We start from the raw sequence: 27344 nt of genomic DNA on the forward strand, positions 1-27344 counted from the left end.
TTTAAAAAACAATCATCTAACTATTCACATCGGTCTGCGCTGTCGGGTGCAAAGGAAACGAGCTGCACATGCTCCTTAATTAATTTATTAATATGGGTTCGGGTTTAGTTAGGCTACCCTTTAAATTCTCAAAGCCTGGGGTGCCCTGGTGGCTCACCTGGTAGAGCACTCAGCACCGTGGGTTCGAATCCGACCTGCGGTCATTTGCTGCCCCTCCCATCTCTCTCCCTGCTTTCCTGTCTATATAAATGATACTGCCCTATCAAATAAAGGCAAAAAGCCAATCCAACTAATGTTACTTATTCCTTCTCAAACTACTTTCTACAAGTGCTATCTATTCCTTCAAAAAGTCATACCTGTCATAGATTGTGTTTCATAGTTGATTTCTCTACTGTTGACCAAATGAGATATACAGTAGGTCGCTTTGGATAAAAGCGTCAAAGGACATAATGTAATGTAAAAAGCAATCTAAAAAAAGTAAATCCTGCATCGGCACTCAAATTCTGCAATTCTCTGTGTTTTACATGTGTGCGCGTCTTTCCTGTGTCCAAGCATGTATGCATGTGTGTGTGTGTGTGTGTGCGTCTTGCCTGTGTGTGTGTTGGGCAGCCAGGTGAGAGTGAGCAGGGTCACACAAACAGCCGTCATGATGAGGAAGAGAACGCCAAGCGTCGCCTCCAGAGCCGAGACACCACAATACATCTTCCCCCTGTCTGCCATGCTGCACACACAGATGCATACACACATACACGCACGTACGTACACACATACACGCACGTACGTACACAAACGCACGCACACACACACACACATATGTACACATATTATGTACATTCGTACACGCACGCAGCCACACACATGCACATGTACACACACACACACACACACACACACACACACACACACAGGCAAGACACACACGTGGGTAAGACCTTGTTGAAGTTAATTGTTTCCCTTCCAACTGGCTCTTTAAAGGTCTGAAGACATTCTTTACTTTCATTCTTCACATGAGAAATGACAGACAAACACATTTTTGTAGCTTTTGACAGAAATGGCTTCAGCACAAGACTGTCCCTGCACTTCCTGTGTCAATTGTTTATCCCAATTTTATCCCCCATTAGTTCAAATTTTAATTTATTTATCCTGGTTGCTGCTCCACCCTCTGCCGATCTGGGGAGAGCCGAAACTGGCTCCATGCTTCCTCCGAGACATGGGCAGTTAGCCAGCTGCTTCTTTTCACCTGACAGGGGAAGCTTCACCGGTAGGACATAGCTAGGACATAGCACGTGGGAGGATCACGCTATTCCAACGAGTTCCCCTCCCTCCGAACAGGCGCCCCTAACAACCAGAGGAGGCACCACTTCAGCGACCAGGATATTGCATGTTTTGGTGAGGAGTTCCTACTGTATATGAAGGAAACCCCCAGGGGGCACCGGGGAGAACATGCAAACTCCACACAGAAAGGCCCTTTGACAACCCCACCCGGACAGTGGGCACTCGAGGTCATGCGGACGGGCACACATTCCTTCAGTGCTCACAGCGTCCCAGGTGGGAATCGAACCCAGGACCTTCTAGCTGTGAGGTGACAGCGCTTACCACTGCATCACCGTGCCCCTTGTGTTTTGGGCTTTTACGTAGAAGGTTCTGTGCTTTAATTTTGACAGTTCTGTGCTTTTATTTTGAAGGTTCACCCGATGTCACGGTCATTCATCCACTCACTCATTCATTCACCCGTTCATTCATTCATTCACTCACTCATGCATTCACTCACTCATTCACTCATGCATTCACTCACTCACTCACTCATGCATTCACTCACTCACTCACTCATGCATTCACTCACTCACTCACTCACTCACTCAATCATTCATTCACTCACTCATTCACTCACTCATTCACTCATTCATTCAATCATTCACTCACTCACTCATTCACTCACTCATTCACTCACTCATTAATTCACTCATTCACTCACTTATTTATTCACTCATTCATTCATTCACTCATGGTGTGCGTGGGGGGGGGGGGGTCGATGTCACGAAATGTGGTGCAAAACGTGACTGACACCACCCACTGCCCGCCCACCTATCACTCAAAGAAATCAAACCAGACTTTAACCATTTAAATTACATGTCGTTTTGCCATGCATTTGAATTACATATTGTTCAATGTAAAATGTCTTAAAAGTCTACTTGATTAGTTCATTCGTTTCATAGTAACCGTATTTATTTAATTATTTGAACAAATGTGCGTCCTGGTAGCACGCATACCACGGAGGCTCGGACCTTCGCGCGGCTGACCCGGGTTCGAATCCGACCTGTGGTCCTTTGCAACTATTAGAAACTACTGAACAACAATAAGTCCGGCCTTTACAGAAATGAACCAGCTTTAAGCACTCTGTATCAATCACTGACTAATTACCCAGTATAGGAGAGAATGGCAGCAATATTAGTCTACTCACCAACACACAGCAACTAAAATCCACCAGAAACCAAGCTGACAAAAAGTTAGGCACACAGTGAGATCCTTCTGAAGACAAAAATTGGGAGACTGAGGTAAAAGCACCTAGCTCACCGATTATATAGCAGCAGGGGGCTAGGCCACACCCTTGCTGCTTAGTTTAGTTTGTATAAAGATAAATGGTCTGTCGACTTATGGGATAAACCCATTAACCAAAATTAAGAACTTATTGTCTCATAAAAGACAGTTACGGACGGTGTAGAACCCTATGTGAAGTTTGATTTGAACAGATGAAAAAAATCTCTGTGTGCTCAGTTGCGCTCTGGAACTCTTCCATTAGCACTAGAGACTGGTAGGTTTAATGCTGAAGATGATAGACTCTGTTTATTATGTGAATTACGCGAACTCTTTAGTAAAATGTCCTCTATGTAAGTTGACTTTTTTGAGTTGGACGATTATGAGAAATTTGAGCTGTCTTTAAAAAAAAGGAACCTTCCCCACAGCAGATTGTATTTGTTAGGCATGGGAGCAAAGACAGAACTTTTTGTTGAGTAAAGATGTATTGCTCTGTATTACTGTCTGAGCAGTACGTTGACCTGTGACCTGTTTTATTTAAATGTAACATTGTAGCAAACATTGCTACAATGTTACATTTAAATAAAACAGTTGTTTGTTGTTTTATTGTGTGTCTTGGAAATCCATGTGGGTTGGGCATGATGAGTGCATTACACTTTAAACAATCAATCAATCCCATGATGTGTTGCTTCACTGTATATTTATTTATTTTGTGCTTTATTTGACAGGAACAGCCCCTAGCTTTTATAGACTACAACAATGTAAAATGTCTAGGATAACGGTAAGAATTTCTTTGATGCCAGTGTCTATGACTGATTATAATCATACTTATAAAAAAGTATAATGCCATCACAATGCATTGTAGTACACCTATAATCATAGAGAGTTATAATGTTGTATAGATGGTTTTCACAGGATTGTGTTGCTAGGGAACAGGTGGGAACCGAGCTTATTGCATGTCAGTTATTGTACTAGGAAACACTACAACAGGAAGTAAGCTTGGGAAGATTTACAATGTTTATGTCGATTTGAAACCGCATAACATTCAATCAAGCTTTTTCATTAATTTGGTAATGACAACATGAACGTGACAACAACCTGAACGTAAACAGCATGAATGTAAACAAGAGTGAATGTAAACGTCTAAAACACAAATTAGAATGAATAACTCACCTTCACCTGCTGAGGCCCAGATAGAGAGTGAAGCCAGGTAGGTGTGTGTGTGTGTGTGTGTGTGTGTGTGTGTGTGTGTGTGTGTGTGTGTGTGTGTGTGTGTGTGTGTGTGTGTGTGTGTGTGTGTGTGTGTGTGTGTGTGTGTGGGCAGGGCTGATCCAAGGTCTGCTTTACAGCTCAGATCAACACACTGATTGGACCAGAAGACAGATGTTATATAACTGAGAGAGAACCACAGAGGGGGTAGGGAGAGAGAGGGGAGATAGACAGAGAGAGGGGGAGAGCGAAAGAGACAGAGAGAGGGAAACAGTGAGAGAGACAGAGAAGGGGTAGAGAGTGAGACACAGAGACAGATAATGAAAGGAAGAGAGACACACAATCAGTATGTCTATATCTCACAAACTCCAAAGGTCGCCTGCAGTTCAGATAGATTATGGATCATTGATTATAGATTACAGTTTGGATAAAGTTTTATCGTCATGACTGTTGACTGATTTATCAAAAAAAATAAAAAAGTTACCTCTGGAGTCCCAAGTCAGCCGCCAGTCTTCAGGCTCAAGTCTCAAGTCTAAATGTAGAACAGGGAACCCAGTATCAATTTAACATCTTAAAGAAAACTAAGGAGTTTAACTGAGGAGTAAGAGTAGGACTTTTCAATGCACATACAAATTATCAACTGTATAGTAGCCTACCTATGTGTCAAGTGATGTGTGGTCCAACTCGTCTCATATTGGAGTTATTATGCAGACCTGTGCTGCGTTATTTTTGGTAGGCTACATTGTCACATGCTTTTTGGTTCTGCCCAGAGCCGTATAATAGAAGAGTTCCGACATCTCCATTCACTCCAATGGACCAGTTTTTTTCCAGGAAGTAGAAAGTGGAACTCTTGAGTAAAAAAAGCAGCACTGTCGAGTTGCAGCAAAATAGACAGTTTGTGTTGTACTTTGAAAGGGTTTTTCATCCCTTGAATCAAATTTTACCATATCAGCTTTATTTTAGCATGCAAAAGTAGCGCGAGACCCATTCCTGGCTGTTCATTGGCTAATGAGTCTCGCATTTTGGTCCTCTGCTGACGCCACTCTCTTACTAGAGGACACTAGTTCTGCCCTTCACTGTCCGGATTCTGGGCCAAGATATTTGACTGGTACTCTAGTCTATTAAAGGCCTACAAAATAACCCTTCGACCCGAAGCAGAACTTGCCATCTTTGGCTGCTCGGAATCCTCTCTGCACTTCCCCACAAGTGTGCAACAATCTCTGACACAAGGGACAGTTTTTGCCAAAAAAGGAATCTTAAAAGAATGGAAGTCTTCTACTTTGCCTTCTTTCCAGTTGTGGTTGACGGACATGACCTCAGTTGGATGGAGAGACTTAGGTTCACAAGGACCAATTCACTGGGCAAATTCTCGGCCATTTGGGACCCGTTTCTGGCCTACCTGGATGAAGTCAGGGGGATGAATGACTTGCCTGACTGGAGTCTTATTGTCCCATCTTGTATGAGACCCCAAGCACGGTTTTTATTATAAGCACTTTATGTAAATGGTAACCATGTTGTAATATTGAATGTTGTATGTCTTTGTTTTTCTTTAATTTTTCTTTTCCTGTGTCTGAGCATGTTTGTTTTTGTTTTGTACATGTTCTGAAAAAGCTAAAATAAAATATATATAAAAAAAGAATGGAGTAGTGGTGTGGACCCAAATGCAGACACACGAGAAGTAGGCAGGATTCAGGGTAAAAAAAAACAAGGCTTTACTGAGAAGGAAGGAACTACAGTAGCACACAGCTACAGTAGATTATAGACAAGGTAACGAATAACAAAACACATAGACCAATAAAACCATAGACAATGATGCTACAAGGGCTACAAACAGACTAAGACAATAGTATAGGCACAGGTAAATAATGAGACATGAGGGACAGCTGTGAAGGCGGGGACAGGAGAGAAACAGGGAGATTGATTGGTGGGGAGAAACTCCGTTAAAGGAGAATTTCGGTTTTTTTGAACCTGGACCCATCTCCTGGCATTAATTATTATTTGGCCACTCACCAGGCGATCTCCGCGGCGTTTCTGGCCGTCCTAGCGTTGTTTTGACATCAATAGCGTCCAAGTCAGTTGTAAAATGGAGCTGACTTGGGGCCAAGTGTGAGCCTGTCTTTCCTGCATCTAAATAGCTATTTTTATTCCCGTTTTCGCCAAATATCATCATAATCTGATCCCTCAAGAACCACCACACTGATATTTCGCCAAAGGCTGTTTCCTGGAGTCACACAGGGATCAAATTACCTCAAACGTGATCTCGGTCACCAAGTCTCGTAAAGTCCCGCGATACTTTCCTGCCGACTGGCCAAGTACAGGAGGACGCTTTGCGGTGGTGGTTTTAGCGCAACCTATGTGGGGTTTGGCATAACCTTCGTTATTTCGAATCCCACATAGGTTACGCCAAACCCCACATAGGTTGCGCTAAAACCACCACCGCAAAGCGTCCTCCTGTACTTGGCCAGTCGGCAGGAAAGTATCGCGGGACTTCACGAGACTTGGTGACCGAGATCACGTTTGAGGTAATTTGATCCCTGTGTGACTCCAGGAAACAGCCTTTGGCGAAATATCAGTGTGGTGGTTCTTGAGGGATCAGATTATGACGATATTTGGCGAAAACGGGAATAAAAATAGCTATTTAGATGCAGGAAAGACAGGCTCACACTTGGCCCCAAGTCAGCTCCATTTTACAACTGACTTGGACGCTATTGATGTCAAAACAACGCTAGGACGGCCAGAAACGCCGCGGAGATCGCCTGGTGAGTGGCCAAATAATAATTAATGCCAGGAGATGGGTCCAGGTTAAAAAAAAACGAAATTCTCCTTTAACAGGGCAGACTAGCGAGGCAACATTGAGGGCTGTACTGGGCTGTACTCGGTCTGGAGCAGCCTCAGTGCTCGACTCACCAGGTCCTGTTTGACGTACTATGGATCCTTTTGAACTGGCCTAACATAATAAGATGCTATCATTTTTACTTGGTAAATAAAGCACAAATATGAAACATTGTACAAATACACAAAGTGAACATTAGCCGTCTATACAGTTTATGTCTGCAATAAGTACATGTACGCCTCTAGAGCAGTCAACAAAGATAGAAAGACTTTTGAATAGGGCCTATGTATGGATTGGTAAACCCTCCTGTGTATTGCTAAATGCCTGTATATTATGTTTATGATGTTGTCTGACTGTTCCTTCTTGGTTCGTTAATGCTGTTTCTATAAAGGAGGTAAAATACATTCTGGTGTATTACTGTATTGCAGCCATTCCCAACCTGTGGGCCAGGGCTCACTGGTGGGCCGCGAAGGTATTACTAGTGGGCCGCCAAAGCATTTGCAAAACATTATAATCTTTGTGATCATTTTAAAATTAATATTTTGAATGAGACTGCATTTCTCCATTCTTGAATGATACCGTCATTTAATTAGTAGTCAATTATTCATTAATTAGCCTATAGCAGACAACCCCACACTTTTAGTTTGTGATTTCTGTGTGGTGCTGATGGACAGCTCCTTTTATCATTCAAATACAAAGTGCATTATTTGGCCTCCGTACTGTTTATGGTCGGATGTGGGACGCAAACACTTTTGAGATTTTCAAGTGGGCCATCAGTCAGAAAAGGTTGGGAACCACTGTTGTATTCCATAATGTCTTCAGAGAATTATTCAAATTCCCTGACTTTTCCTGTGTGGAGTACCAACCCCTCAATATTCCAGAAATCGCATGACCATTGGGAACCCTATATCTTTCTGAATTACTCTTTCAGTCTTTCCCTGGAATTCATCAGAACTCGCTCTCCTCCAGGATCTCCTCCAGAGTCTCTCCGAGCGTCAACTCTCCCTCGCTGCTGGACAGGCTCTTCCGAGTCAGAAAGTCCAGTCCCGTGGCGTCGCAGCCCATCACCCTCTGACCGTGGTTGTGTCCCGGGCCAAGCAGCGTGCCTCCCCCGTGCACGGCCACCTGAAGCAGGTGCGGGCTGGTGCCGGAGGCGGCACCCTCGTAGTACGACTCGCTCTGCTGGGAGCCGTGTGGCCGACGCCCCCCTCGGGTGCACTTCCACAGGTGCTTGAGGGGCGTGCCCCCGAAACAGCTCTTCGCCTGGAAGTGGTTGGTGAACAGGAAAAGTTGCCAGCGCTTTTTCAGTTCGGCTTGGACCTGAATATGCAAGGAAACAAAGTAGCATAGGGTACTGATATATGGATGTATGGATAAGTATGGATATAGGTATACATTGGGACTCTATTCCATATATTTCTACTTCTATATGCTACTTTCTAACAGCTCTATAAGTCGCTCGGTTGGTTGGTTGGTTGGTCGGTCCACAAAAGCCTGTTGTCTCCTGAGGTAGTTTTCCCAGTTTGGAGAGGAAAGGTGTGTGGGCAGGTGTGGATCTCTCACAGGGAGAGTGAATCTCACAGGAAGGACGATCTCACATGGAGGACAGTGATTCACAGAGAGGATGGATTAGATAGGAGCCACTTGGACATTGTATAGTTAATATTTCCAGTCCTGCCTTTTGGTGGGGAGCAACTGACCGTGTGAGGCCTGGATGGCTCTCACACCTCAACACGACAGAGCTGGCCAAGAGAGAGTTCGAGCTAACGCCGGCCCGGTCAAGCAGCTGACTTCGGATGGTGCCAGACAGCCTGCACCAAGGGGAAGGTAATTCAGATATCTCAACAGTCAAATGGCCTGGATTATCCTGGAGCATTCCTGGATATCTGTTCAAATCTGGAGCCCCGAATGCAGGAAGTGGCGTGAGTCGGGGGAGTGTCCGAATTGCTCTCAGAAAAATTTTCTGACAGCGGAGCCACGACAGACATCTTGTTGTCCCCGCTTACCACTGCTTGCTAGTTGCTATGCTAGCTGTTTGCTAAGTGTTGCTGGGTAACTTTTTAGCCCGAAAGAATTACATGACATTATACATGTCCATTTGTCAAATAGCTAATACAGGACTAACGTTATATAGTAGCAGAAGTTACCGTGTTAATGTTGTGTTATTGCATGCTGCACAGATTCGCACATAGTGTTGGGTAAACAAACAATGTTATACAGTGATTAATACAGTTATACAGTGATTAACAGTGTAATTTGTTTCTCCAGGGAGGTAGGAGGGACTATTTTATTATGCAGATGCGGAAGAGTATGATTTATGAATAACAGCCATTTAAATTAGAGTTTATTCCTTTCATATCGCCATAATTGGTAACCGTTTTATAAAATAAATAGTTCATTTCAGGCCTTGATATATGCTTATTATAGCACACCGAAGGGTGTTTTCAGCACGATAGGTGACGTATAATAAGCATATACCACGGCCTGTCGTGAACTATTGCTTAAATATTCCCACTCTCCCCAAATTCAGTCGGCTGCTGGAATAAATCTCCTCACTTCCACTTGAAGTAATTTACATAAACACATGGTCGGTCATAATTCCAGGCACAGCACAAAAGCAATGACGAGTGAAAATGGTCCCACCAGGGGTCTCAGAGGGAGGGAGACCTGGTGAAGGTATGAAGCCGCACACACACCTCTCCACGGAGGTGATTAGGCACATGTTTTATCTACAAATACATGTTTTATCTACACAGCCTACATCAAGGCTATGCCACTCAGATATTGGCTCATAATAAACATCAGCAAATCCAGACAGGAGTGTGCATTTTGCTTTGTGTATATTTAGGTAATAGTCTTCATATTGAGTATGCATTCTGCTACTCTGCCAATGTTGCGTCCATTTTTAAATCAGCATACACATTCAAAATGACACATGCTTTTTCTATATAGGTCAATTCCGTGGCATGTGTGAGCTGAAGAAGCGCATACCTCTCCTTCTTTAGGCCTAGATATAGTCCAGCTGTGGACACCACGGACGAGTAGTAGTTATGTGATATATAAGAAATATCCCTACATGCATTTTTTACTATGGCCACTAGGGGGTTCAGTGAAGCCCCTGAAGCAACACAAACTTCACCCATGCTGCCTGCTGCTGCTCAACACCCACGCATGCATGTTTCAACAATGGGGAGTCAGTGAGTGAGTGAGCGAGTAGTCTCGCTGGCCAGCCTCCCCTCCCTTCCGTGAGAGTCGTCTGGCTGCACGGAAACAGGCTACTGGGATAAGCCCTCCCCTGCTCTACAGCTGCTCCCCATTGGAGCGACTGTTTCAGTCGCTGCCCGATGTCTGCTCCCCGCTTATTACAAGCTCTGTCATTGGCTCCGACCATGTCAATCAGAGCGGCTTCCGCTCCCTCCTCCCTGTGTGTCGCTGTAAATAGTGCCCTGCTGCCTCAGTGAAAACAACAACGCTAACTAGCTAGCAAGCTAACAGCAGAAACCTACATGCTAGCTTGTTGTTACACACTGAAAATGGCAAATTGGATTGTTGGAAACTATTTTCCAAGGGCACTGCCTCTAAGCGCCGCCCATCACAATTCCACAATGGAGACCTGTGCCGCCAGACTCTTCTCACGGAAGGGAGGGGAGGCTGAAGGGAGGGGAGGCTGGCCAGCGAGACTAGTGAGCGAGTGAATCAGTCAGTCAGTCAGTCCGTCAGTAAGCCCCTGCGGCTCATCTAGGCCCCTCCTAAAATAGCTTACCTCTCCATTGGCGAAACAGTACAGCACAGCAACCAAGAATCCCTGAAAAGTTACAGATCACATAAGGATTGATATGAAACTAAAAGAGTAATGAAAGTATTATCATGAGTCATTATGTGACTCTAGCTGTCCCTTACCTGGAAGGAGCTGAGAGTGAGGTTGATGAAGTTCCTGGCGTAGCGGCCGCTGTCCTCCATACACTCATCTATCAGCACAGTGAACAGCACCTCATGGATCCCCAGCAGAGGAATCAGCACCAGCGTGGCTCTGGCCAAGCTGAGACACACAGCATATCATGATGGAGGGCGAGACAAGAAACATTCCCCATCAAGGCTTTAATGTACAGATGTACAGAAGACTATATGATTTTTATTACACGACCTGGTTGAATACGCTGATTGGCCAATCACGGCATTCAGTGGTCTGATATTTCTGTATAACACACTAGGAATATCAGACTGGTGACATCCACACAGGTCAGGCAGATCAATGTGCACAAGTGAGTCTAGTCAAGTCAAGTCAAGTCAACTTTATTTATAGAGCACATTTACAACGACACAGGCCGATCAAAGTGCTTTACAGGTAAAAACACAAACATAAAGCAGGTACAAATGAACTAATCAGAAGCAAGGTGCAGTACAAAGTGCAATCAAACAAGTAATAAAGATGGATAAAAGTTGAGAGACAATAAAAATAATAAAATGAATAAAAAGAATAAAAAGAATAAACGAAAAGCGCAGAAAAAGACAGCTCAACTCGAGTTAAAAGCCAGGGAGAAGAGGTGGGTCTTTAGCAGGGACTTAAAAGAAGCTAGACTCTGGGCTGATCGGATATCGAAGGGGAGGCTGTTCCAGAGCCTAGGGGCAGCAGCTGTGAAGGCTCTGTCTCCTCTGGACAGGCACCTCCAGCAGCAGTTGGTCAGCGGACCTTAGGGCTCTGGGCTCTAGTCAATTTAACAAGCTCATTTGCAACACCCTGTGGCAAAAAAAGTTAGCTAGCAACAGTCTGTTAAATGGCAATCTAACGTTAGCCTATCAAACACCTCTCTCAGGGATACTACTTGCTTTCTTGGATAGAAAAAATATATATATAAAGTTTATTTTAAGATAAATAAAATAAAACTTAACATGGCTAAAACAAGAAATTAAATTAATCTCCCCAAGTAGGAGCACCACAGCTATGGTAAAAAAAAATCCAATAAAACATGTTCAATCACTTTAAGAATATTACCAGCATCACAACTACGGTAAGATTACTTGTAAAATCCAATCAAATAAACTTGGAACGAATTTCTCTCCATAAATATACTTTCATACAATAAAACTGAGGTTCCAATAAAACCGAGGTTACACAGTCCCCCACTCACAAATGTGAAGAACCACCATCAAAATCTGTGTATTGAGAAACAGAACAGAACTATTTACAGTTTGGAACTCAAGTCTTCCTTTGGCCCTTACTGTATAGACGGTTTTCACGGAATTGGGTTGCTATGGGAACAGTTTGAACCCTATCTTATTTCCTGTCAGCTATTGCATTAGCAAACATTGCAACAGGAAGTAAGCTAGGGGCAATTTTTAATGTTTATGTTGTCAAATTAAAAGCGTCTATACCTAGGATGGCAAGATAGAGTTAGTTGTAACGAGTAAAGGGAGTATGAATATTAAAAGTAAAATTAAGAAAAAGAAAACAGTGAAAAGTAAAATATGGACAGGGTTTGCACAGGTTGTCACAGGCAGAAGCGGTCAGAAAAGTTGGGGGGCTGAGGAATGGTCAGAGCAGAACAGTCACTCTTCTTCACAACCAACAATGTGTGATGTTTATATTTTTTTGGTGCCTGAGTGTGAGCAATTGTAGCATGACTCAATTTCCCCTTGGGGATCAATAATTCTGATTCTGATTCAGATCTGAGGAACATCTCAGATCAGAATCGAGGTAACGTTACTGTATGTTGTTGTTTCTACCTGGCTGGTCTGTTACATATAGCAGCATGTCCAAGCAACGCTGGTTAGCAAATCCATCTTTGTTTCCAGGTGTCAGGTTAACTGCAGTGCCCCACTGGCAAGCAGGAAACGTTTCCGAAGCAATTAAATCTTTTTCAAATCAATAAACTCGTTATATTTTGTGTCCAATAATTTATTTATTTAGTAGACAGCTGTGTAATAAGCTCCGCACGTCGGTGATCTACATGTATCAGCCTGTCGGGCTGTTGTTTTGTTATGACCAGCATTATCCCTTACATATTGTTATGACCAGCATTATCCCTTACATATTGTTATGACCAGCATTATCCCTTACATATTGTTATGACCAGCATTATCCCTTACATATTGTTATGACCAGCATTATCCCTTACATATTGTTAAGACCAGCATTATCCCTTACATATTGTTAAGACCAGCATTATCCCTTACATATTGGCAAATGAGGCAACAAGAGGGGAAATTTCGGTAAACAATATGCATGAGATTCTGTGACATTAATGGTGAGAGTAAAGAGGCCAGAGATTGCGGGATGACATTTGGGTTTGTGCTGTACATGGATAGAGTGATTAACATTTCAATGTTAAAGCAGGAATCTACCAGCCAAAGGGACTATTTAGGGAAAGAACTCTCAATGTCAGATTCAAACTTGTTCGCTGCCATTCAGGTTTGAAAGCAATTGCAGTAGTGAGGCACAGCACATACCTGTATCTGTAGTCGGTAAATTTCACCTGGTCTGCTTTCAGCTTGGAGAGCAGCAGCATCAGGATCTTGATGAATATAATGAAAATCACCTGCAACACACATCAAAGGCAGTTTAAAACTAGAACGACTGCACCGCAGATATATGCCTCCGCCAACAAGTGAGCAGTCGACATCCATGTCTGTCCAGACTTTGACATTTGAGCCAAATGTGAAGAAATTCCGTCAAGGTGTTACTGAGGTATGGCATTACCGAGCTTGAAAATGGTGTTTGTGATGTCACAGTGACCTTGAGCTTTGACCACCAAAATCTAATCAGTCCATCCTTAAGTCCAAGTGGACGTTTGAGGCAAATTCAAAGAAATTCCATCAAGGCGTTCCTGAGATATCGTGTTAACAAGCTTGGAAATGGCGTTCGAGAGGTCACAGTGACCTTGACCTTTGATCACCAAAATCAAATCAGTTCATCCTTGTATGCAAGTTCGTCAAGGAGTTCTTGAGATATAGCGTTAACAAACTTGGGAATGGCGTTTGTGAGGTCACAGTGACCTTGAACTTTGACCGGCAGCCACTTCTTTTTACCTGACCTCAGGAGGTTCACCGGGAGGACGTGGCACGTGGGAGGATTATACCCCCCAGTTCCCCTCCTGCCAAACAGGCAGACCGACCATAGAAAGCGCTAGTGCGGCAACCAGGACTCACAACCCACCGGCTTCCCACCCGCAGACACGGCCAACCTTGTCTGTAGTGGAACGTCTGACCAAGCCGAAAGTACCGCTACCGGGAATTAAACCCGGGTCTCCGGTGGTAGGTGAGTGGTTTTAGCTCTACAGGACCCAGACATAAGTGACTTAATTGTTCATGACAACTAAACTATGGAAGACAAGACAGGGAGCATTGACATCTGTAGGAAATCACAATGACATTTCCACAAAGGAATGCAACTCACAGGAGACACATACATTGTATCTGTGACTCTACAGGATTGATACTTACCAGTACTGATAAAGTAATGGGGCCACTTAGTATCCAATAGAACCCTCTATTCACAATGTCCCAGCATCTTGGAGATTGGATTGAGAAAAACAAGCATTGAAGAACAATCTCAACAGGGGAAAACAGTATTCTATTCTGAAATATGTATCCAGACACTCACCCTATATTTTCATATAAAATCTTAATCACTATCCATGGTGTCACAAACAGGACAGGTGTACCTGGAAAGTCATAACAGCATAAGATACACAGTTAACAGTGACTATATTTACATGCACAACCTATTCTGGTTTTTACCCTTATTCTGAAAAAGACAATGGCTAATGAAAATGAATATTCCACTAATATTTTTACATGCAGCCATGCATACTCCGATTGCTGTCATATAAATGGTCAAAGCCTCCGTCTTTCATACGGTCAACCACCTACTTGAAACGATCAGCGTCCCGTTGCGATAGTTGCACATATCCAAAAACCTGTTGATATGCAAGTCTTGCATAGTGGTTAAAAGGTAGGTGTGTTTCTCATTTCCAACCAGAACTGTGGGCTTTTCTTTTGGGCATGCATTTCTGGCTAGTTTATTTATAACGCACATACGTCTAGCTGACCATAAACAGGCAAGAGTCCGTGTGTCGCAAACTGCGGTAAAACCCTCGATTTAAATGCATGATTCCGAATGCGCTGTATACATGTCCAAAGAATGCTCCTAAAACCTGAATAATATCTACATATCCCACATGTCTTAATTAGAAAATGCTACATTCGGAATAAGGTCTAATTCAGAAAAACGGAATATGCTGTTTACGTTACCGGTATCAAATTCGGAATATTGTCATATTTGGAATAATAGTGGAATATTTGTGTGCATGTAAATGTACACACTCACATCAGCACATCCTATAATAAGAATATGAAGTGTGTGTGTGTGTGTGTGTGTGTGTGTGTGTGTGTGTGTGTGTGTGTGTGAGTGAGTGAGTGAGTGAGTGTGTGTGTGTGTGTGTGTGTGTGTGTGTGTGTGTGTGTGTGTGTGAGCAGAATTGTGTTTAGCGAGGTCTGACTAAATGGCCAGTCACACAGGGACGAGTATTCCGCTAGTACTGTAAAACGTTCCCTCTCACACACCAGGCGCACACGCACGCACGCACGCACGCACGCACACACACACACACACACACACACACACACACACACACAGGATTCATTATCGGCCCTTACCCCATCCCAGGAGCATGTATCTTTTCAGAAGGCGCCTCTTGGTGATAAATGCGGTGAAGAGGAGGGTATGGAGGAAAATGGCCTCCACCAAGAGCCAGAAGTAGTTGCAGGCCACAAAATACTCCATGGACACTCTGGAGATTTTGCACATCACCGCTATCTGTTTACAGTAGGTGGATTACTATTCGTCAGATTGTTTGGCTGATTCAAACTTCTTTGGGAATACCCCCTCCCTCGCTCCCTCCCAACCAAAAAGCATGCTAATCAGTAATCTACAGACATGGGACCAAGTCACTTTGGTCCAAGTCTCAAGTAAGTCCCAAGTAATTTTGTCCAAGTCTCAAGCAAGTCACAAGTCATTATGTTTTGGGCAAGTCAAGTCAAGTCACACATTATGTCAAGTCAAGTCCCAAGTCAAGTCACTTTTCCCCCCTGCTCAAGATACTGCAGTCTTACCTTCCTTTATAAAGCAACAAGCGCAAATTTGCCATAGCTGCAACCCTTCAAAACAGTGGACTAGCTTATATCAGGGTTTTACAGAGGAAGCTGCAGGAGTGATCCCGAAAGTTGTAGTTCCTTGAATGGCCACTTGAGGCAGGACCCGGAAGTGACATCGTTCCCGTTCACACCATGCTAAAATAGCTAATGTCACCTTTCATAACAATTGTGTGTGTGTGTGTGTGTGTGTGGGGGGGGGGGGGGGGGGGGGGGGGGGGTAGGCTAATATAATACTAATCGTGATATTATAGACCCTTTTCAAGGGGGCCATCTTGTGTTGAAAAGGCATCCAAGCAGGGACTTGCGTCGACTCGAGTCCAAGTCACCAAGTCTCAAGTCCCTATCTCTGTTAATCTGCTACTATAATATGATCAACACATTCTCACTCCCAGTGCATAGCATATTGATGCTTTGTCACACCCCTTGTGTGTTGGTTGTTACATAGTGCCCTTGAGTGACAAATGAAAAGACTTGGGCTTTCAACTAAACTCCAAAGTAAACCCATGGTAGTCATATTTAATGCTCATGGCAACTGCTCCCCCATCCGAACGAGGTACCCTTGAGCGATGTATGAAGCGACTTGGGCTTTCAACTATCAGAAATCAGAATCAGAATAACATTATTGATCCCCGAGGGGAAATTGAGTCATGTGGCTCGCACTCAGACATGGAAAATATAAACATCACACATTATATAGGCATACAGTAGGAATATACCATAAAAGATAAAATAGAATAAAATTCAAGTTATTTAGCCTATGTACAGTAAAGTGTCACAAAGATATGTGCCTTCTCCAACAATCATTCTCAAGTACCATTTAGTAAATGAAATATCTGAGGTACAGTACATACTATATCCTTATGTACCACAGAGAGTATAGTAGTTACAACAACAACAACAACAACAACAACAACAACAACAACAACAACAACAACAACAGTCATTAAAGTGAACAATGACAGCGTGGATTATTGTTGCACAAATTGCTGTATTTAGCAGTTATTGCACATTGAGTTTTATTGCACAATCAAAGTTGGTTTTGATTTGTGGACGGGTGGAAAGAGTCCAAGGCTACCTAATTGACTGACTCTAACTAAACTCCAATGAAAACCCATGTGACAGAGCCCCAGCTCCCATTTATATACTGATGATAATACTAGGCATCTTGCGCGCTATGTGCGCTCGATTCCTAGGCTCGGCCGCTGCGCGGGCTTGCCTGGCCAGCGAGCCGAAGTGAAACGTCACTTCCTGCTTTCTCCCTGTACCAGCGCTGCGAAAAATATGAATGGCGGTGGACCGAGAATAAGGTTACTTTTTTTATCCTGTTTGCATCGTGCCACGGGGTGCAAACGCAAATTTTGTCAATTTAAAACGTAACTTTGCATGTCAAGAAAGTCGCAGTTTGTCACCAAACTGTTGCACTAGAAGTTATAAATCAGAAAGACTACATACACTGTCGCCTATTGACGTCACTTTCTCTACCGGCAAAGCTGAAGACCGGCGACATGCCACAAGCTTCCACAAGCTATGTAGTTTTTATACTAAACTAACTCCTACGTTTCAGTTTGATGACAAACTGTGACTTTCTTGACATGCAAAGTTATGTTTTAAAATTGACAAAATTAGCGTTGGCACCCCGTGGCACAATTCAAAAGGGATCAAAAAAGTAACCTTATTCTCCATCCACCGCCATTCATATTTTTCGCAGCGCTGGTACAGGGAGAAAGCAGGAAGTGACATTTCACTTTGGCTCTCTATATAGGAAGCTGCGTACATTTTGGAACATGGCAATGTTCCCATATATACGGACCTTCCTATTGGTCTACCAAAGTGCCATCGGTATCTGGGGGTTTTCTCGTACCCCAAGTCCATCTACGGTGGTCCCGTGTTGATACGACAAAGTGTTGTACCCGAACCAGGGCTTTGAACTGTGGGGAACGTTGCAATGTTCCCCAATGTACGGACCTTCTTATTGGTCTAGCAAAGTGCCAGTCGGTATCTGGGGGTTTTCTCGTACCCTGAGTCCATCTGGAGTGGTCTTGACGCTATTGGACCTAAGTATATAAGTTTCCTAAAAAGGTGTTTGACCTCACAAATACCCAAAACCACAATTTGCGCCACTCAGAAAGGTTGTGCAGACCTGGAAACAAGGTCTCCATAGAGACAGCCAGGTATGTTGAGCACGCCCGTTTTTGAACCGAATGGGGTTACACTGTTTTCTTCACCCATCGTTTCATATGTCGCTCAAGGGTACTGCGTTCGGACTGGGGAGCAGTTGCTATGAGCATTAAATATGACTACCATTGGAGTTTACATTGGAGTTTAGTTGAAAGCCCAAGTCGTTTCATACGTCGCTCAAGGGTACCATGTTAGTAACAACCAACGCACAAGGGGTGTGACAAAGCGTCAATATGCTACGCAGTCGGAGTGAGAATGGGTTGGAAAGATAAGGGACTGGTGAGTACCGCAGAGTTGGAGTGAGAGTTCCAGCCAGGCTCGTCTCTAGGTAAGTTGGTATACATGACTTGTAATATGATTTCCTTGGAAATGACGGCAGTTGCTCTCAGGATGAATGACACAAACAGATTCATGTGGATGTAGTTCCTGGTGCAGTGGAGCTTCCTGGTAAACAGATATAGGAGATAGTGATGAGGACAGCATTGATCTATAGCCGCTGTGCAACTGTAAACAGATTACTGAGGGCATCATGACATGAGAAAAATGATCAAATTACATGCAACGACGTGGAAATGCTTCCGGGTTTGTATAACGTTATTAATAACGATCGGCCTCATTATGCATCTTCTGTGCATCTGCGTCCACAGTATTGTGAAGTCGTGCATAGCATCAGTCAAAGACTATATAAATCTGGAGGATCTGTGTCTCATGCCTTATTGATTGTCTATCAGAATGACTAATAGAAGGGGCATAATGACAACATTAAATTGTTTTTTCTTCATTGTTAATTGTCTTTGTAGCTTCAGCAGCAGTTGCTTACAGTAAACATTGCTTTCAAAATGTAATATGCTCCAATCAAAATGTATTTAAAACATATATTAAAAATCAAAAACAGTCTAAGGCACTCTGTTTTGATCAGCAAAAGTAAAAGCTTCCATTTCACAATGCTAATTTCAACAATTAAAAACTGACAAACACCTCGCTCATTCAATCTAAAATTGCCAGTATGAAATAAAGGGCCTTAAATGTCATTCATCATAACAGAGTTCCTTGCACCGTCTTTGAATTTGAATAAATGAGGACCTGTTGATTGCTTTTTGCTGTGGACATTACTGGTACCAAGTAGCCCTTTTGTCTTTGACACATGTAAAACATGGGAAACAGACATAAAGCTTGAAATGTTCATAGCATCTAAGTTGCAAGATGGGTAGCTTGGGTGCTCTTTGGATAAGTAATCATGTGGAAAAATGACAGATCCAAGGTACAGTAGGTATGGAAGCCTTGGATCTCCCTTTTCTTAACACATAAACTACAACTTTGACTGGACGACCATTAAGAAATATTAATGCAACTCCTCTAGCCCAGACCACTGACCTGAACATGGCCATGAGGAGAGTAGCCAGTGTGAGGGAGGAAAGGGACAGGGAGTAGCCAATGATGGAGATGACCCTGAGGGCGGTCTGGCGAAGCATTTTCTCCTCCTGACACGAGGGAAACACACATGCATTCATCAGGCCTTTCCAATAAACAGAGACTTTCTAGGTCTTCTGAAAACTGTCAACCATCAAAGGTAAAAACCATAATGGTTTCAGAGCAGGGCTGTCGTAAGTCATTTATCAGAGAACAACACAAATGATCAAATATGTTCCCGGCTTTCAGTCCTAACACTTAGGAGGAACCTATATATTTCATGGCCTCCTCACCTTGTCTTTAAAGTAATGGTTTTCCTCACATTCTGACTGCTCCCTCCAGGCCTCCGAGGAATTCTCCCTCAGTCGCCAGGTCCTGTTCGCCAGGCATTCTCGGTGCACGTTCCTGGTGTCGTCTGCAGAAAATGGAAAGACGCATTGACACGTGTCTGTTCTCCTTTCAGTCGAGGAGCCAACTGACTAGGCAGTTAATTTTTTTAAACTTCGCTAGGCAAGATCTTTACTTAATGAAAGTAGATAACCTGTCTTAGCCTAAATGACATCCCCCTCTAATTGAGTTACACGTTTGCACTGTTGGCCCAAATTAAGTTCTGGTGTTAGATATGTACACTTCTGCCCACATAAAATGACAAATCAAAATTGAATAGCAAAATCCAAACTGTGTAAACAGCAGTGGGCAGCATTAGATCTGTTGTCTCTTTTGTTTCTTTGGTATCATTTGGCATCACAGACCAGCTGGGTTGTGCAGTCACATGATTTATGGGTATTGAAAACCATAAACCTCCTACCACTCACTGCCAATTGTGCAAAGTTGCCAAGAGTAGCTTTAAAAGGACAGTTCCCCCAAAATAAAATAAAAAGTACATACAGGTATTTTTCCTCTTACAGTGCTATTTATCCATTTAGATCGTTTTGGTGTGAGTTGCTGAGTTTTGGAAATATCTGCCAATATCTGCCTTCTCTCACAGAGCCTACAAGGGAACTGGATGGTACTGGGTTTGTGGTGCTCAATTTGAAAAACTCAACAGTAACGTCGTCTCTTTCCAGAAATCATGACCCGGTTTCTTCTCAAGATAATCTGCAGACCTTATTGTGAGCAGTTTCATGTAACTACACTCGCTAGCTGCTGCTAGCCAGCTAGCTGTTGAGTTTTTTGGCCGGTGTGCGCATGCGCCAACGGCCCTACATCTCCACTCGTCCAGACAATCTAGGCGCCAACCTAGGCGCCGATTTGCGTGCTGATGCTGATCCTGGTTAACCTGACTCCGCCAGATGGGGGCGGTATTGTTCACAAATTCACTGCTGTTGCTCCCCCTCCGTTTTCTGGTCACTCACTGGTCACCTCTGTACTCCGCTTTCAAGTTGTTGCCACGGTAAGTGTATGTTTCCAATGGTAACTGTCTGCCTTTCCGAAGCCCTGCCACTCCGAACGTTAACTTCCATTATTCGGACTGGCGGTCGTTCACCTTTTTTTCATAGGTCCCACCATTACGAAAATTCCTGCCTTCATTATTCGAAATGTCGGCCCTTCCTCGTTTTTCTAAAGGAGCTGCCATTCCGAAGTTTGGATATTGTGTAATATGGCACAAATTTACTGATGCTTTCTGAAGGCTATTTAGCCTACTTGATTACTACTGTTTTTGTAGTGTCCACCCGCTATGCCGACCACCCGCAATGCCCACCTTAGGTTTAGGCGTGGGGGTGGGAGAGGTTAGGTTTTGGGTTAGGGTCTGGGGGAGGTTAGGTTCAGGCATGGGGGGAGGTTAGGTTTGGCGTGGGGCTGGGGTTAGCTCCAGCTCCACCGACACGCTGCACACCGCCTCGGTTTTCCTTTCACCACTAAGTAAATAAATAAGTTATGTTTATACAGCAGCTTTCACAGACAGTCAAATCAAGTTCGGAGTGGCGGACCTTATGGAAATCGGAGTGGTGGGATTTCTGAGTGGCAATATTTCTGAGTGCCGATATTTCGGAGTGGCAGAACGTCGGAGTGGCAGCACGTCGGAGTGGCAGCATGTAACCGTTTCCAATACCACTGCATTAATGGCCGTGACGACAGAAAGTTGTGCGCCAAGAAATGCGATTAAGTGCATGGAAACGGCTTTAGCGAATCTGTCACCAATCTGTCACCAAACATGCACTTTTAACGAAGAAACATGCACTTTTAACTAGTGCTGCACGGTTAATCTAATTGCAATCGCGATGTCAGCACGTGCGATTACATAACCGCAAAAGTGTGCAATTATTCTTTTTTTCCCACGTCTTTTTGAGTGTGTGTGTGTGTGAGCCTCCTCTAAATTAACGTTACACACGATGCAGCAAACACGTTTCTCTGCCATCACACTGGGCATCAACACTAGCAGGAGACTTCTCCCATGCACTCCCGCAAATAAGTAATGTTATGTGCAGCAAGGTTCACAAACATAACATCTTACCAAGAGGGAGAGAGATCCATGATCGCTAACAGCTAGCTATGCTAATAACTAGCTAGCCGTTCAGAAACACATGTAAACAGTCGTGTGATTAGTGAGAAACTCAGTAAAGTAAGGAGAGAGCTGCAGGTGCTTATGCAGAATTAGTGCACAGTCGGTAATGACCCGCTGTGATGATATAGCGAGATTACAAGGTTGATAGCAGAGAAAACACTGTTGCAGCTGCCTGCAGCAGCACGTCCAGGCTAGCCTGTCACATTATGCCAGGGATGTCAGAGATACGGCTCGCGGGCCGGATCCGGCCCGCGGGCAGGTTTCATCCGGCCCGCGAGATGTTTTGGAATAAAAAAAAAAAAAAAAAAAAAAATTTTTTTTTTTTTATTATTATTATTATTATTATTAAATTCGCACCCCATTATCATGAACTACGTGTGGCTAATAAGCAAGCTAAGAGTTCATTCATAAGTTAATTAACCTGCACTACAAGGAAGTATGTCAGTAGGTCATCAGGTGTAAACAAAGCCGCCATGATGCCACGCTGGAATTGAATCGCGCATTCAGCTACCTACCAAAAAACAAAAGAATCAACAAGATCAGGCGCGGACTGCATAATCGGGCACGTCGGGCAAATGCCCGGTGGCCTGGCCTGGCCTGGCCTGCAAAAAAAAAAAAAATGTGCCCGCAGTCAGGCCACTCACTGAACAGCAGGCCAGGCGCCGCCTACTGGTTTACTAGTGGTTTTATTACTTTATTCAGGGTTAAAGTGGGTGCATCTCATTGTAAAATTGGACTTGGCCCAAATTGGGCTTCAAACGGCCCAAATCGGGCTTCAAACGGCCCAAATCGGGCTTTAAACGGCCCAAATTTTTCGGACGCTGGCACACGCGTCGGCCCGTATCGGCCTGGCCTGCTTGGTATCTAATGCCCGGCCTGAATTATGATCCGAGTCCGCCCCTGAACAAGATGCTGTCGAAAAAGAGAAAGGTTGACACGGAATGCAGGCAGTTTCAAGAGAAATGGAAAGAGCAGTATTTCTTTTGTGAAGTAAATGGGTAAATGAGTCGAATTGATTTTAGTAAAAAAAAAAATCCGGCCCCCATGAGGTCTCAGTTGAACAAATCCGGCCCTCTACCTAATATGAGTCTGACACCCCTGCATTATGCCTTCATGGTCCCTCGATAAAGTCTGCAGATGCACTCTCAAGAAGCGAGTGAGTGTGGCGTTTAAGGCCATCTGTCGTTTTATTTTTTTTAAGATAATTTTATTTCAAATTGTTTTATTTATTTAGTTTTAATGTATTTTAAATTGTAATATATTTCATGTATTTTAGTCTGTGATACGTGAAACCGTGGTATTTCGTGGCACATCCCTAGATACCATTTGTTTATTATATCGCAATCACAATCGCAAATCGCAATATTGTCCACCCTAATCGCTAATCAGAATTGACATTTTATTCACTTAGAGTAACCTCTCTGTGGATCAGGGGCGGACTGGGATCATAATTCAGGCCGGGCATTAGATACCAAGCAGGCCAGGCTGATACGGGCCGATGCGCGTGCCGGCGTCCGTAGGGCGGCGGCGAAAAATTTGGGCCGTTTGAAGCCCAATTTGGGCCGTTTGAAGCCCAATTTGGGCCGTTTGAAGCCCAATTTGGGCCATTTGAAGCCCAATTTGGGTCGTTTGTAGCCAGATTTGGGCCGTTTGAAGCACAATTTGGGCCGTTTGAAGCCCAATTTGGGCCGAGTCCAATTTTACAATGAGATGCACCCATTTTAACCCTGAATAAAGTAGTAAAACCACTAGTAAACCAGTAGGCGGCGCCTGGCCTGCTGTTCAGTGAGTGGCCTGATGGGGGCGCCATAATTACAGGTTAAAATTCCCAACTTTGAAAGGCCATTCTCTTGTCAAGCTGTGACGTATGACCTCCCGACAATACGACTTCCGGGTCCAAGCACCAAGCATTGTCAATATGCCACAGTGCTGTGTCCCTCATTGTTTGAATAGATCCGAGACAAAAAAAACTATTCAACTGTCATTCTACCGCTTTCCTTGCGATGAGAAAGAGAAGAGGAAATGGCTGCAGTTAATCAGGTAAGTTACAATTTGGAGAAAGTACGTAGAAAAACAAAGTTTGTCGCTAAGTCTAAAAAGATTATAAAAAGTTATGTTACATTTTTTTTTATAAAAAGATATCAAAAGATTCACGGGTTTCGCCATAGTTGCTTTGAAAAGGGCTCCATCTGGGCCCTTCTTGATCTAACTTCGTTCTCTCTCTTTCCTTATTATAAAAAAAAAAAAAAAAAAACTAACCTAAACTTGTACCACTAACCTAAACTTGTACCACTGTTCCTTCAGAAGTTGTAGTTGTCATAGACTGTGCTCCATAGTTGATTGCTCTATTGCTGACAAAAAATGTGTTATTGTAAGTCGCTTTGGATAAAAGCGTCTGCCAAATGACGTAATGTAATGTAATGTAATGAATGAGGCGAATGAGGAGCGGTGCCGCTTGGCTCCCGGAGACGACGCGGGGTGAACGTACTCTGTCGCCAGTCTTACAACCGAATAACTCCCACACTGTTTCTCCGATTTTCAAGCAACTTTTTTTTCCACATGTTCACCTGAACGTGCTCTACAAATTGGCCTCAAGGCCTATTAGGCGTTCAATTTGGCAAAGACTTGAACCCCTGCTATTGCCGCTTGCGGCTATATTTGTGATTATAATTGTTGTATTTCTGTAATCAGGGCATCCTTGAAAACGTGAGCCTGCTCTCACGGATCCTCCCTGGAGAAATAATGCAGCCATCTAATTGAGCTGTTGAAGACTTGACCCATGTAACTAGGAGTCTCTCCCGTGACTAAGTCAGTGATTCATTCACATGAAGTGAATGTAGTGACCTTGAGTCTGAGGAAAACAAGGAGCCATTCAAGTAATATGTCAGAGCTGCAGGGGCGGTCTTACCATTAAGCCAAGGGAGGCAACTGCCTTGGGCCCCTGCAGCCAGAGGGCCACACAAAAGTCAAGAATATAACTAATAACTAATAAATACTAATACATAATTAATATAACTTATTTGTAAATGTACTATTGAAGAACACCCCTCTTTTTGTTACAATAAATCAATCTGGAGTCATGACCACCATGGGTAGTCTACCAGGCTGTACAACTTCTAGTGAGATTTTACCCCTTGTTGTGAGTAGGGATTCAGGGGGCCTCATGCTTGCCTTTAACTAAGTCCACCCCTGCAGACCTGCAGTGAGAGAGTTTTTCTGTTAATGTATGACTTCTAAGCATATTTGCTGTTTGGGGAAAGTGTAGCAATGACAATGTAGCATTACAATGTAATGTTACCCTCACTGATCCATGGTAAGTAAGATGGGCATGGGACCGACACGTTCCCAGGAGATGAATGGGGCCAACACACGAACATATCAAATGTCCCATTGCAGTAGATTCCTGCAATACAAGAACAACATGTCATCATCTTCATGTAGACACCAAAGCTTTAGCTGAACATTTAGTTGAACATTGCACATGTGGCTCACCATTTCTTGAGAGTGCACTTGTTGCTAGAGTTCTGCTGCAGTTCCCAGAATATTCATTCCGTTTAGATATCAGACTTTCAAGCACTGAGCCTGTTACCTTTCAGAAAAACATGGGTTAAGACATTAAGAGAAAAGTCACACATCCATAATATCTGCTGCCTCTGAACGGCTGCACAGTGTGCAGGCGATGGTGCAGTATTTGTATTTACCCACATGGTGGGGGTATTTACTCAGGACCACCCTCACTCACTGAGGGAAGATGTTGACGTGTCTCCGATATATACAGACCAGCATTAATATCAGTAAAATAGCACCAAGCCTACAGCATTCAAATCCGTCTCTATTCCTCAGCTTTGATGTTTAAATGATGCAAAGAGTGCCTGGGTTAATTAATGATTTTGAATTTACAGTTGGTATTCATAATGGTCTCAGCTGTCGTTAATTAGTGAGTCAGTCGTGAATTGTGATTATGTCTTCAGTGAGCGAGACAGCAGCTCCTGTCCTCATTACCGAGACAAAGCAGCCTCTCCTGTTGTTTGAGAAGCAAACAGAGCGCCGTGGCTGCATGCCTCCTCTCTCATTTGTTATTCAGTGGCAGGGCAGAGGACAGTAGCTTTCCTATCACTGGCAACATTCACAGTCTTCATACCCCAGCAAGGAGGCAGCGGAACTCTGCAAGACCTTTGTGTCTTCTCTGGCTGCCTGCTGGCTCATCCTCCACCTGAGACACCCAGATTTCTCATGCGAGCTGCTGACTGGGGGATGTTTCAATTCACTCCCACTCATCTCATCAAGAACCTATCTGGAAAGGTAGCACAGGCACAGGGAAGACAGGAGCGGCTCTCTCTCTCTTGCCTATTTTCCCCCTATGGGGCTAAATCAAATCCAGCCACATAGAGCCTTGGCTCCCTTACGCATCCATAGTATTGTATTGTCAAATATGGTTTCATTGGGCAAAGACCATGACATACTCAAAGCTGTGTGATCGGGCTTATTTTTTGCCTTTGTGTTTTATTTATCTCTCTCCTCCCTAGGCAAAAAACAATTAAGGAGAGCTCTGTTTTTTAAGCATGTCACCACACTGGTATTTCCAGGCTGCTGTTTGACCTCTAATTTTAGAACTAGTTTACTGTAGAAAGTGTGCAGTGTTACTACAGTACTGTGCAGTAGTACTGTTACTACAGTACTTTACAGTGGTACTTTACTGTAGTAACAGTACTGTTATTACTAGAGAGTACAGTACTGTAGTAACAGTGGCATTGTATACCTCTGGCCTCTTGTCCTACTGGCTTAATGGGGGGAAAAGAACACATTTCAGATAAGGAAAATCCTCCATTATGTTTTCTGCCAACAGGACCTTTGCTGCGTTTCATGGCAATTGCCAGCATGTAATCCTGACCCATCAATCAGATAGAGTTCTTGTCCAGGACCAGGTTTTTATCTCATTGTGAAATAGTAAGCAATGTCAAATATGTCAACCTAATATATGTTTAAACATCAATCCTTTGATAACATGTTTTATGGAAAGGAGTGTGTTGACCCTTGTGCAGTGACTCTGTGTGTGTGTGTGTGTGTGTGTGTGTGTGTGTGTGTGTGTGTGTGTGTGTGTGTGTGCGTGTGCGTGCGTGCGTGTGTGTGTGTGTGTGTGTCAAAAGGGAACAAAATTGTGAATCAAAAAGGTGATAGTAGCAGCATGTGTGTCATGCTGCTACTGACTTACCTGGAGATTGAAGACAACAAAGAGGAGTAAGAGGAGCAGGTGTGTCCTCTGGTGGCAGGGTGGCAGTAGCGTTGGCATGGTGCGTTGGCGTGTTGCTCACGCCACGTCCCTGGACCCGCCTGGCCTCTCGCTCATCCTTAATGGATCTTCCTGCTTCCACAGCAGCTTCCACCAACGGACCAACACATGGACAAGAGCCTCTTCAGCAAAGCACAAGTTGACGATGCTTCAGTACACTTCTCGCAGATTCAAAAGGATCACTCCTCCTCAAATGATTCTTTCAATTAAGTTTTCTTGCCACCTGCAAC

At 43.7% G+C, this 27344-nt stretch overlaps 2 protein-coding genes across 2 annotated transcripts in view; both read right to left on the reverse strand.

Annotated features, from left to right (window-relative positions):
* asah2 (N-acylsphingosine amidohydrolase 2) overlaps nt 1-720 on the reverse strand; it is a gene marked incomplete at both ends in the record, with an annotated part of 37923 nt that extends 37203 nt beyond the window's left edge. Inside the window, one exon of the mRNA XM_083635852.1 lies at nt 591-720. Coding sequence (XP_083491978.1) covers nt 591-720 — 130 coding nt within the window. The remainder of the gene's footprint in view (nt 1-590) is intronic.
* A 6805-nt stretch (nt 721-7525) lies between these two features.
* Nucleotides 7526-27114, reverse strand: glp2r (glucagon-like peptide 2 receptor; the record flags this gene model as incomplete). Its single annotated transcript, XM_083635853.1, has 14 exons — nt 7526-7897; nt 10341-10382; nt 10478-10616; nt 13025-13113; nt 14018-14084; nt 14178-14238; nt 15233-15392; nt 18196-18352; nt 19283-19389; nt 19612-19733; nt 25123-25227; nt 25317-25413; nt 25966-26037; nt 27037-27114. 14 exons carry the CDS (start codon nt 27112-27114, stop codon nt 7526-7528), a joined length of 1668 nt encoding a protein of 555 aa, XP_083491979.1.
* Between the last annotated feature and the right edge of the window lie 230 nt (nt 27115-27344).

The sequence above is a fragment of the Poromitra crassiceps genome, assembly GCF_964638095.1.
Source record: "Poromitra crassiceps genome assembly, chromosome: 4".
Taxonomy (NCBI): Eukaryota; Metazoa; Chordata; class Actinopteri; order Beryciformes; family Melamphaidae; genus Poromitra; species Poromitra crassiceps.